Source organism: Poecilia mexicana, unplaced genomic scaffold (assembly GCF_051168715.1).
Source record: "Poecilia mexicana isolate PSO_F unplaced genomic scaffold, ASM5116871v1 scaffold_6, whole genome shotgun sequence".
Classification (NCBI taxonomy): Eukaryota; Metazoa; Chordata; class Actinopteri; order Cyprinodontiformes; family Poeciliidae; genus Poecilia; species Poecilia mexicana.
The window spans coordinates 7555031-7568305 of NW_028263375.1; the positions used below are offsets into that span (position 1 = coordinate 7555031).

Consider the following 13275-nt stretch of genomic DNA (forward strand, 5'->3'; position numbering starts at 1 on the left):
GTTGAGTTTTTTAATCTTCTAGCTATTTTAAAACTGTAGATTACATTTCTGAAAGAACTGTGGAGTCCTCCTTAAAATTTAATTAAATTCAGTTCATTTATTTAGCACCAATTCACAATGAACCTCGTCCTGGGCCTCCTTAAAAGTCTTTTTGTATGAAATCATTCTGAATGTGGAGCCCAGACTCTCTGGTTTGTTTCGTACGCAGAAAAAGAAAAAATATTACAGACAAATGTCTTAAAATTAATTTCGGCTTCAGATAAAAAGAATTAAAATTTGGAGGGGCCAATCGCAGGAATGTTTTCATGCAGTTGGTTCCAAAGTTCAGGAGTAAAAAATACTTTGAGCAGCAGCTTGAAGTTTATGTACATCAAAGATCGACCTGAAGGTGTCCAATTATGCTTCTGTGAACAGGTTAGGACAGGTCTGTGGGCCACCAAGACATGTTTGTTACATTTTTTGCACTAAATCATTCTTAATGAGATTTTAGTTTGATCAATAATGCCTATTTTTGGCTCCTTTCAGAATGAGCTGTTTTAGGGCATCTTGTTGCTTTAAATCAGGGGTGTCAGACTCAATTTCACTGAGGGCCACTTCAGCATATTGGCCCCCCTCAACGGGCCACATTGACGGTACAGATCAGGAGTGCATCCCTGCTAAAACACCCCAGACAAAAGGCTGACTTCCCTCATTCAGTTCTGTAGAGGCTTATAATGAGTCAGTGGTCCAGGTGTGTTGGAGAAGGAACCATCTAAAGTTGCAGATGGTCTGGAAAACTAGACTTGGGCAGCCCTAGCATAAATGTATAAAAATACAATGTTAAAAATAAATTAAACACCTCATATTGTTAAATAACTGATTTTATGTATTGAAGTTTTAAATATTACATTTGAGTTTCCATGGATGTAAAATTACTGCTCAGTTTAAAAATTACAATATTTAAATCAGTGTTTAAAGGTAAGCAAACAAAAAATAAAAACAAGTCACATGGGCAGACATTATAGACTTTACGCAAAGATTTAGTCTCAGAAGCAACTGAAATCAATTAATTTAAAAAATCCTTTCTGAATATCATCTCATGGTCTCTGAACTAAATGCGTCTTTCTGACCGGGAGCTGACAGCGTGTTGAAGAGTTATGGACCGGACGCTTTGGAGCGTCTGGTTAGGAAGCGCATTACAAACCTTTGGTTGAAATGTAGTTTGTAGTCAATTCGTGCACAAAATCTATTTTAAGTCAATCATCAGCCTATAAAAGCACGGTGCATGTGTCAAACATGGTGTAATGCATGTTTGACACATGTGCATTACGCCATAGAACTGCCAATTGGTAATTGAAGTAAAGTAGCTTTGATTTCAAAGAAGCCGACATTGAAGTCGATTGGCAAATGAACCATCACCAAAGAGGAAGGCTCTTGTTGTCTCACTGCACCTCAAGAGATGCATAACCTACAAAAACCGTTTGTCTGGTTTCAAACCAGAGACCTTTTGCATGTAAAGCAAACATGATAACCACTACACTACAGGAACTGAACTTCTCTGCTTTGTTTCAGTTTGAGGTTCCAAAGTTGATGATGTGAGATGCAAAGCATGAAAATGTCAACTGAGGTTTGCACTCAGATGCCTGGATTCAGAGTACAGACCATGACACCACAGAACCCTTGTTGACCTTTAGTAAACACCTATGATGAATAGAACATGCAAAAATCTGTTTCTGTCTGGTTTTGAACCAGAGACCTTTTGCATGTAAAGCAAACATGATAACCACTACACTACAGAAACTCATGCTCTCTGCAGTGTTCCTGGTAGATGATCCACATTTTGTTAGAGACTAATGTCAACGATTGGCATGGAACAATGTTAAATACTTATAGCACAGATCCTCTCAGAGAGCACAGTAACTTGGTGAACAAACTGTCAGACTTATACTTGTGCCTAATTTCACATTACAGTCCATAAACTAAGCCTGGGATCAAAAACTTGTATTGAAGATGTCATTAGCAGAGACAAATGGTTCTACAGAGACTTGGCTAAATGGCTATAAAATAAAATCAATACTTACAAATAAAAAATGGTTAAAAAATAAAATTAACACATTAAAATAAAAATATCTCTGAAATACAATCAACCCTTGAAAATGAAAAATGGTTCAAAAATAATATCAACACTTCAAAATACAAAATCTCTGGAAAATAAAATATGATGCATGTTGTTTTGAAAAACATTAGAATATAAGCACTTTTATCAAATCTTCATTGTGGTAAAATCATGTGAGTTCTTCTTAAATCCATGGAAACTCAACAGTTCGTAAGGTAGGTGAGTTAGCTCAGCAGGTTAGAGCACCGTGCTGGTAATGCTGAGGTTGTTGGTTCAAACCCCATATGGGGCAATTCATGTCTAAGGTCTTTCAGACAATCAACACTACAATAAATAAGGGTTCAAAAATAAAATCAACACTACAATAAAGGTTTCAAAAATAAAATCAACACTTTACAATTAAAAATGGTTCAAAAATAAAATCAACAGTTCAAAATGTATAATGGTAACTGTTTCTGTCTGTTCAGTCCATAAACTAAGCCTGGGATACAAAAAATGTATTGAAGATGTCATTAGCAGAGACAAATGGTTCTACAGAGTCCAGAACGCCCAGGAGAGCGGCATTCTGGAGGACAGTGACACTAATTTAAGTGAAGTTGCTCAATTTAATTTATTTAAAGTTATTGGGGTGGTTTTTGTCACTACGAGAAAATGTAGATACATGTATCTGCTTAATTTGTGATGGGATCTGGATTCATGGCGAATATTAACTAAACCGCATAAAATGCAGCTAAATAGTCGATGTTAATATGATTGTAATTTCACAGATAAAAATAGTACATGACCGATTTTTTTAATGTTGTCGGTCAAGATAAGGATAACAAAAAAAGTCTAGCTCGACCTGCCGCCCTGACACCAACTCACACACATCTTCATTCACAGTCTTACTTGTAAATCGATTTTTCTTTTCTTGGACGCTTTGATATTAGCTTGTCGATGTCTCAGTTTTATTCACTGGGAAAATCAATAAGCAGCTTGAGGTGACTCTGCTGCTCTCTAGTGGCGAGAAGCCGTAATGTTGGCTGGTAACAATCAGAATGCATTGTGGGAGATGTAGTTTGTAGTCAATTCGTGCTTAAAACCTATTTTAAATCAATCATGGGCCTATGAAATGCTGTGGGGGCCACATAAAATGACATGGCGGGCCACATGTGGCCCGCAGGCCTTGAGTTTGACACATGTGCTTTAAATGAAATAAGCTGCTCCTGGCCACGCCCCCAACTCAATGTTTACATTCACAAGTGAAAATGGCTTCAAACAGATGTGCAATTATACAACGGTGCATTTTTGAAAAGCATTAGTAGAGCATCCTCCACAACCAATAAGAATGCAGCACATTGTTTCTGGCAGGCAAGTCAACAAACAAGACGCTTGGCTTTTCCAGCAGCCATTATACAGAGGTAAAACCTATTGACTTGGAACTCAGGTTGTGGGCATTTATTGTATTGTTTATCATTTGTTGTGAAAAATTTCTTGTCATGTTCAGAATTTTGTTGACATGATAAATCAATGTTAAACTGACAAATGTGATTTTATCTTTTTCTGTTTTGGGACTATTTAGCCATTTGTTTTTCCACGAGAGCATCAATAAATCAGAAAATATGATTACATTAAGTTTCTTTCTGCAGTTTAGTGATAGAAAGCACACTTATTTAAGTAAGCTATGTCAAATAAAGGTTTTTATAGAACAGCATTTATGTTTGTGGCGTCATGAATGCCTCGACAAGCAGTTACCTAAAAATGAAAAAAGATCAATCGTTAATAATCATCAATTTTATCATTATTATAATACTACTACAAAATATTGTATTCCAAGGCCATATCCCCAGCTCCACTTGGTGACGGGTAGAGGTCTGCTGGGGTTGCTAGGTAACGGCCTGGGGTCTGCTGGGTTGCTAGGTAACGGCCTGGGCTCTGCTGGGGTTGCTAGGTAACGGCCTGGGCTCTGCTGGGGTTGCTAGGTAACGACACACTGCCCATGGGATGTGACTCAACAAGCAGAGGTTTTTCAAACGGCTCACCAAAAAACTTTAACTTATTACCATAAATCGGCTGGGTTTTTGTTTTTTTTTATTCGTTAGGTTGTTTTTAGAAGCAGTTGAGATTCAAATGGAAGTATAAAAACATGCAAAAAGTTAAATGAAGGTCAGAAATGTTATCCTTTTACAAACATTTGCCAGGATTTAATGGCTGCTGTAATATAATTTTTATTTTCCTGGTGTTTGTCAGGTGACTCATGGTTTTAAAGCCTCTCAGCTGTGTGTGTGTTTGTTTTGGTGTGTCCAGGTGTTCCAGCAGGAGCTTCCAGAGACGATCCAAGACATTTGGGATCAGTTAACGGAGGAGCCCGACAGGGTGCCGGAGTCCAGCTGGAGGTTCGCGTCTCCAAAATCCCTAGTGGATAACTTGTGCCACACCATGTGCTGCCTTTTCTGGGAGTGCTTTTCTGGCACAGAATCTTCTCAGGACTGTGAGTTCAACACAGAAGACATTTAAACCAAATGAAAGCCGCTCCCTCCGGCACATAAAACATGCATCAACATTTATCCAATTTCTTACATGAAAATTTATGTTTGCATCCTGATCTGTTCCATGTGGGGTTATGTTTGGAGATTGAAGATGACAAAAGGCAGGTTTTTCTGTCAATTTGCCATGCAGGAAGCCATCTGCGTCCTTCGCTTTGGGTTTTTTTTCCCCCTAACTCTCCGGTGTTGTGTGAGTGTCTCTCCAGCTCGGGATCAAAGATGATCCGATGCTTTGATGCTCCAGGTTGGGCCACAGCCTCTGCCAGGCCATCTGGACAGATTTTGTGCCTGCAGGTTCCCGCAAAGCCATGTTAATGTGTAACCTGACGTCCTGAACGTTGCCTTACTCAGAACCATCTGGACAGCTGCCACTGGAAAGGGTTTGCAAAAAAGGTGCATTCGCTTTTTAAAAAATCCTCAGCAGGTGCTCCAGTAAGCCATCCATCTTTGTCAATCGTCGCCCAATCACATGCAATCCAGATTCTCAATCATGACATGAAACGCCAGTTCCACTGAAGGCTGACCAGTGAAGGGGACAGTAGAGCTGAAGTCTTCCTCATTTTCCCATTTCTGAGGCCCCCCAACATGTAGCGACTGACCATGTGTGATCAGGAAGTCATGCTTCTTGGTTTCGTGCCTCATATGGCTTTTAATCTGTGCAGGCCGACCCCTGAAGGAAGGATTTAAAACGGAAGAACAAGAATACCGCCGGGTTCTGTTGCTATATTACATTTCAGCTGAATTCACCATATTATTAAGTATTTATTGTCTAATCTCACACATGCATAAACCTGGGTGGTACCCCACTTTTAATACAAACAAGGGTGTTTAAAGTGGGGCCCCTGGACTAATTTTTTGGGGGTGAGGTGTTACAGCCCTCTGATCACAGATGCAATACAAAGTGATCATATTTTCCTAGCTTCTTGGTTTCCTTTTGTTCTCATGGTAACCAGAATCACATCTATTCATTGACTTGTGCTCTAAAATATACCTTGGTGCAGCCAAAACTCGTCCAAGTACAGCAAGCGTTTTCAAATGAAGACTGACCCAGATCCTGTTATTGCTGAGAACAGACGATAAATATTTCTTCAGTTTTCTTCAGTCAAGCCCAAAATAATATGCAAACCGGATGACTTTCATTTAAGGAGGAAAAAATGCACAAACCATTTGAAATTTCTGATCTGCAACCCGGTTTTTACAAAAAATGTGTTTAATTAATGTACTTCAAGCTTATTTTACAATTTAATAGTCACAAAAAAATCATCACAACATTTTTGGTGATTTTCGCTTTTAAAAATTAAAATTTGTTTTGCCTTGATGTTTTAGGCCCACATGACAAAAAGCTATTGGCCTATTCAAAATATTGTCCCAATTTACTGATTCTGAACTCATTTTTATTCTTTGTTGTTGCTGGACTTGTTGAATCGTCTCTGGATATCCCCGATACGAGCCGCTGACCCATTTGAGCGTCTTAAATCTCAATCAGAACTGATCCCATCAGGAGATTTCACAGCCTCCAGTCGGAGCCCATCCTCTGGCTCAATCTGAACATAAAAGATTAAGGTCCTGACATGAACGTCACCCAACACCTGCAGGAGACGCACGTTGATGTAACTGCGTGTGCATGAAGAACGCCGCAGCCTTATGTGCTCCAGATTTCCAGGCCCCACAGATGCTGCACAGTATTGCCTCACTTTCAGATGGATGGACAGTGTGCAGAAATTTGCTTGGGAAGATTTTTGGCATGCCTCAGGAATCGGAGCACATCTATGATGACGCCACAGCACTTTGATCTTGACTGATACACTGTTTTTAAACATGCATATATCCAGGGAATTGTTCAGGTTTGTTTTCTGGGAAATGTCAGAGGGATTTATTCCTGGTTTTAACTCCTGTATGCATTCAGAAACCATCCTAATTTGTTGTTTTCACCTTAAAAATCCCTACCAGCCTTGTCGGTCACACCAGTCCTCCTTCTTCCTTACAGCTCCAAATCCATCATCTGCTCGCCAGAAATCCTCAACATCCCCATCTCTACCTCACCGGCAGTTTTTGTTAAAGTTTCATAAGCTTTACATCGAACAAAACTGATTTGGAAAAATTCTCTTTTGCCTGATTTAGTTATTTTTTACTTGTATGAATTATTGTAATTTTCGTCCTTAAAATGCCAAAATTTGGTCTATGGTAGTCACTTAAACTCAATGTTTTTGATCAATTTTGAGAATTTTTGCTGTGAAATCAGAGAAAAATGTGAAGATTTGTTAATTTTGTGTGAATTTCACAGATTTGTGAAAAACTAAAAGGACTCAATGATGTAATTTGGCCACATAAAAAGCTACGGCGGGCCAGATTTGGCTTTGTGAGTTTGACACGTGGTTTAAAAGCAGCCCGGCTCTTTCTGCAGTCAGGTTGCACCCGCACAAATAATACTTTGATTTATTGTAATTACTGATAACATGGATGTGATTATTTTTTCTGCTTTTCAGACTGTGAAGTCTCCCATTCAAAGAAAGGCAGAAAAACGCAGAGCCAAGAACTGGAGACGAGGCCAACGGAGCCTGCAGAGTGGTGATTTCCACGCTGATGCCGCCCAGAGACTCCAGTGATTCACAGTAAAAACCCATTTCAACAAGTCATTTCCAAAAAGAGCCAAGATCACTGTGCAGACTGAAAACCTTGGCACCATGCAGCAGTGAGAACATGTTGGCATAGCGACGCTGCCTGTGCTTCATTTGGTAGCGTACGGACTATCCATGTAGCCGAAATGCGGCTCGGCTCTGAGAGGAACCTTCAGGATTTCATCTGGGACGCCGGACCTTTTCCTTGAAGACGTCTCCTGCTTCTGGTAACTCATCCGTCACATGTGTTTATGTTTTCTTATGTTAATAACGATGATGAATGCATTGTTTTCTGAGATGGATTCTTTGGGAAGGAACTTCTTATCGAGAGGCTAACAGAAAAAGACAGACTTTGTACCACAGCCAAACATCCCGATATATCATGTTATTTAAAAACAAATGTTTTACAGCTGTGCTACAGGCCAGGATTGCATAATCAAAGAGCTGTCCAAAAGAGTATGTTCATTTTCATTCGCTGCTTTATGTATTTATGTTTTTTTTATCTGTGCAAAAGAAAAAAAAAGAGGAAGAAAAACGAACTTGGTCAACTGACAGCATATTTATCTTCCTTTTTACCAAGCCCTGTGTTCAGCAGAAATCTGTTTCAGTTTGTTTTTACCAGGTATGCCATGATTTCAAAGGCAAGTTTGTAGAAAACGATGGTGAAAGACGTATAATTGGCACCCGAGTTTTGTTTGAGGTTCCTGAGTTTTGAAAGGAATCTGGAGAGAAACCAAACTGGTGCCTTCGCAAAACAAGACAAGCATCGAGTTTGGTCTTGATGCAGAAATTAGAGTCTTCTGACTGAAAGTTTAATAAAAAAAGACGTCAGAGTTCCCTAAAGTCTTCGGCTGAAGTTTCAAGATGTGACAGGAAAGAGCACAATGCCATAAGAAAAGAGCTATCAGCAAGTAAAATGACTGATGTTTCAATATAGTGACCTACAGAAAAACTTTGGTTCCTGAGCAGAATGAGAAACTCAACCCAAAAGTAATCAGTAGATTCTTAAAGTTTTGACTGTGAAGTTTTCATCTGTCCTGGTTGTTTAGATCTTTACGTCCGCAGACTCTCCCATGACTCTTTTAGAGGCTGAGAGTACGTTAGACGCTCCCATCATGCATATAAAAGCTGTCATTTTTAGCAATAAAGCTATAAGCGATAGTTATGTCACAGCGAATATGCTTTATTACCTCAATAAAGTCAGGACAAACTCCATGAACTCAACAAATTTTAAACAGATTTTGATGTCATGGACTTCTTCTGAGGCAAAAAATTAAACTTCTGAGGATTAAAACCCCAGATTCTAGCCAGAAATTTGTGATAACTTCACAGCGAAATTGAATTATAATATCTTCAAAATCTGAATTTTTTTTCAAATTCACAGATATTAAACGGATGTGCACCAAAGGAACAAAGCAGCAGCAGCACCTTGATCTGTTAATAATCCACAGGGATTACAGATTTACTTTGAAGGATTTACTGTTAAATCAGACGTCCCATTTTGAAGGTCCGTCCAGCATCAGGTGATGCTTATCCGGCCATTTCTTCCTGACGTTCCAGTGCGCCATCCTCTCTGTAATCTCTTTCATCTTTTTGAGATTCACTGCAACTTAGCAGAGAAATATTAGTCTAGTATATAGTGCAAATATCTTTGTACACTTGAAATAAGACAAGACTTTTTAGCAAGCCATAGAGCTTGTTTTAAGTCAATAATTGTTTAATATAGATGAAAAAGTTCTTGTTCCACTGGCAGATTAATTTATAACATGGGAAATATGTCTTGTGAAATAACCTGCCAGTGGAACAAGAACTTTTTCATCTATATTAAACAATTATTGACTTAATCTTGCTGAGAAGTTACTTGAAAGTTAGTTTTATCTAATTTTAAGTGTACTAAGAAACAATCTTAAATCACACTTCATAACCCCCCATCAGAAGAAGCTCTAAGCAAAAAAAAAAAACAACTCAGATTAAGACTCTTCTTCTATTGGAAACCTCCTAAAAGACATAACTGAGAATGAGAGGTCAAATATCTCCATAGTTAATACAAAGGAACCTCTTAACCACTGTTAATCTTTTGCACCCTTAACAGAGCCTCAGTTTTTCTGCAGCAATACTTTCTGCTCAGCCTCAAGGATATAATTGGCTTTCTTGAATTTGTGTAACTGTAAAGTTTCTGCTCACAGCTGGAGGTTTGCTTATTGTTTATTTCACACCTGGAGTGCGGAGCCAACACATGGTATACATTATGACTTAATGTGCACAGACAGCAGTGGTTGGGTTGGTGCAAAAGGTTAATCTGTACAAGGAACCAGTAAATTTGTAACATCTGGGCTGAGAAAGCTGGGCAGTCTGGTTTTGGCAGCGCTGATTTGACAACTTAAAGAGCTGAGAATAAATACAAAATGGTTTCCAATCCAGCTATACATATCTGTGGTGTTTTACTTAATCGCCCTGGAGCACAATAAACCCAGTGATTCCGTGGATCAGATAGTAATCTTTGATCTTGACTCTTCAGCTGCAGACAGGGAGCAATTTAAAGGAAATCCAGAACTGTCGTGGCATTCCTGGTCGCCTATAGCGCATAAATTTGGTGTAAACAAAGTTTGCTCATCATGGTTGAACACGGTATTGGTTTTCTGCTTACCGTCGAACTAAAGAAAAATCCAGGCTTCTGTCCACCTGTCATGCATGAATGTCATTAATTTTGAGGCTTTTAATGATTTATTTATTTTTATATTTCAATGTATTGACCCTTTGTAACTACGTCACAAATCATTTCGGCGCCATGATGGACGTCGGAAATGAGGGATGGGAGCATTGAACAGAGCGACTAAAATAGTTTTCCAAAGTTGTTTTTGCCAGTTTATTTATGGCTTCTACTTGTTCGAGTCGAGCTAATTTGTCTGTGAACGTAACACACCTGGTTGGGGGGGGTCATATAAATAGCTAGCTATAATAGCTAGCTAACCGACCCATACCATCTCCCTCCTGACGTGTTGATCAAATTATCGACTTCGTCTGAATTCACGCCACACGATTTATATCACAATCAAATACAGAGTTTCCCCTTACACCAGAGCAGCATTAAAAACGTACTAAAGACAAGATGCTAACCAGTTTTTTCCATACATGCTAGGCTACATGAAGGTGCGGCACTGTTTCCATGGTTACCAATGGTTAGACACGTATTTTCTCCATATCTCTAATAATACTTACTTATAAAGTATATGAACGTTAATCTTCTTACCTTGTAAAAGGTGTTCGCTGCAAATCCACGATTACACCGAGGGCTGACAATCATATAGACAGCTGCCAGTCATTAATTTGACAGCTGCTGTTCATCGCCGCCGTATCTTTCCTTATTAAAAGTTATAAGATAAAATGGTAAGTTTGATCTGCATCTTTATCTGTGTAGTCGATCGCGCAGCACCATCGTATGACCATATTTTAAGTGAAATCAACTAAATAGAAGCGATATTAGGTTGCAGATGTCTGTTTTAGACTAGCTTTTAAGGAACTCATTGGTTGTTTTGAAGTCCATCATGGCGGAGTGGGAGGAGTTCTGGAGAGCGTGACGTCACGTGCAAAAAGTCAATATCAGCAATGATTTTTAAAACCAAGAACTTTGTGCACAAAACTAAATTCACTGTGTATTTTTCTCTCTTTTTTGATATTGTTTCATATTTGTGATGTATAATGAATTCACCCTGCAAAAAGAAATGTATAAAAACACCTTTAAAAGAACATAAAGATGTTAGTGTCCATGTGAACCACATCATGTGCAATAAAACAAGCCCACTCCATAATGTAGTCACCACCATGTTACACAGATGTTTTGGGGGGGTTTTCTTGGTTTCAGGCTCCATTAGCCCCTTTTGCTTGTTTTCAACTATAGTTATGTAGCACAATAAATCAACTGCAAATTTTAAAAATTATAACTTACATTGGATAAAAATCTTTTCTTGGGTTATATTTGCAGAAATGTAATGCACAACAGAAGTAATTTCAGGATGTTTAGGATAAATAAATGAGTTTGTTTTATTCATCTTTAATTTTTATTATTGTACACTTTCTTCACAACATTTCAGAAAATGACCTGAGAGTCCTGTTTCTCTGTTTTGGTTTATTACAAATAAATAATTTATTTTATAAAAATGTAAAGTGAATACAGAAGCACTCGAGTATGACACACCTACTGATAAAATCGGTTTTATACCATGTGAAGCTCTCTAAAAGTAATGTTTGTCCATATGTAGAGGAGAAATTGGTGATTTTCAGGGAGCAGACGTGACTAGAACGGCCACCAGAGGGCAAAAGTTGGCATCACCATGGTTACAGGCAGTAACAGGATCATCCAACGGCGATTGCTGCCGCTTCTGATTGCTCACTTTTGCCCTCTACTGGCCATTTTAGACATCAGCTCCATGTAAATCATCTCCATCCAGATTGTCTTCTGCATGTGAGCCACTGTCACAAAGAGGATTCATTTGAACAACTAAAGTTTATATTTATGTTTTCTCTGCAGCAGATTCAGATTTTAGCTTCACCCTCATACGACCATAAGTCTAAACTCTTAAACCATGTTGTTTTTTGATTTCTTTCAGTGGCTCAGACTTTAACTTAAGACACATGGTTAATTTCCTGTAAATCCCGTCAAGCTGGTTTGCCTTGTTTTTACTGTAGGACTTACCCCCGTGTTACTCTTTGGTTTACTTTGTTTGCTATTTCTCACAGTTTGAAGCAGAGCTGGTTTCTAAACAACCCACAAGCTATCCCCCCCCACACACACACACACACACACACACACACACACACACACACACACACACACACACACACACACACACATTGTAAGACAGCAGTCAGGAATAATATTTGCTCATACATGTTGGATTAAATCAGAATAAAGAGATGGAGCTGAAATGTTTATTGCAGAATTTAAGGTATTGAAACACCTTGCTAGCTTCACATTTCGCATTGAGTTTGGTTTAAAATTTTATGTGACATGGTTCTGTTTGCATAAGTTACAACTTCAGTCTGCATTTAGTCCTGACATGTAACTAAATTCAGGTCCAATTTTAAGCTGGTCCACATATGCAACAAGACATATGCAACAATGTGCACAAAGAACAATGTTTGTATATTTTTCCTACATACAATTGTCTGAGTGTTTCTTTCTCGTGCTTCAGAAACCATGTAAGTGCTTTTGTTTGTGTAGGAGCTTGATTCAGATATAACAGAGAAAAAAACCTGCAAAAACATGAATGTTTGCGGTCTCACAGATTATTGTTTTATACACAAGATATTGAATTTTTGTTGTTTTTGGAAGTGTGTAACGCTCTGACAATACTTTTATGAAAATAAATCAATATTTTTATCAACTAACTCTGTGTCTTGATTCAATACATTTAATTAATAATCAATGTATTGTTTGTATGAGAAAAATAATTGTTTATCTCTGAAAAAATGGATATCTATTTTTGAATGAACCAGAAAAAGTACCTCCATGTGACTGTGGTCAGGACGAGAGTAGCATTCTTGCTAACTTAGCGACAGTAGCTGTGTTTCCATTACATATGTCTGCAAAACTTTGCCAACATTCCACTAATGTCGAAAAAGCACAAGCAATTGTGCTGTTTCCATTGAATAAGAAACGCAATTAAAGTCACATGTGAATAAGTTTATTTATGCCATAAATCATTAAAAAACATGATCCTCGACAATTCTCCAACTACTTCCTGTTGTCTTCTTTGTGTTTTGCACCAGTGGCAATATCCAGTTGTTCATCATGTGACTTGTGTAAATTACCCAAGTATAAGTAAAAAGTATTGAGAAGAGTCTATATTTCTGAACCTTGCCTTATTATTGGGAGACATCAAGCCTCACTCATGAGGAAAAAAAGCTTTCTTTTTTTTTTACATTTAAATCTGCAATGGGTATAAAACTGTTACCTTAACAGTAGGTGTTTTTGTTTACTTTCAGTCAGTGTGTCCTCTATTTTTTATTGTTTTTAATCTGTAGTAAAGCTTATTTA

The 13275-nt window shown here is 38.2% G+C and overlaps 1 protein-coding gene and 1 non-coding gene across 2 annotated transcripts in view; one reads left to right on the forward strand and one right to left on the reverse strand.

The window, feature by feature from the left end:
• The window catches only part of il34 (interleukin 34), a 65563-nt gene extending 52937 nt beyond the window's left edge, over positions 1–12626 (forward strand). Inside the window, exons 7-8 of the mRNA XM_014973779.2 lie at positions 4382–4565; positions 7107–12626. Coding sequence (XP_014829265.2) covers positions 4382–4565; positions 7107–7192 — 270 coding nt within the window. The 3' untranslated portion in view covers positions 7193–12626. The remainder of the gene's footprint in view (positions 1–4381; positions 4566–7106) is intronic.
• Positions 1708–1780, reverse strand: trnav-uac (transfer RNA valine (anticodon UAC)). The gene has a single exon. It is a non-coding gene; the product is annotated as a tRNA-Val (tRNA).
• Positions 12627–13275: the final 649 nt, after the last annotated feature.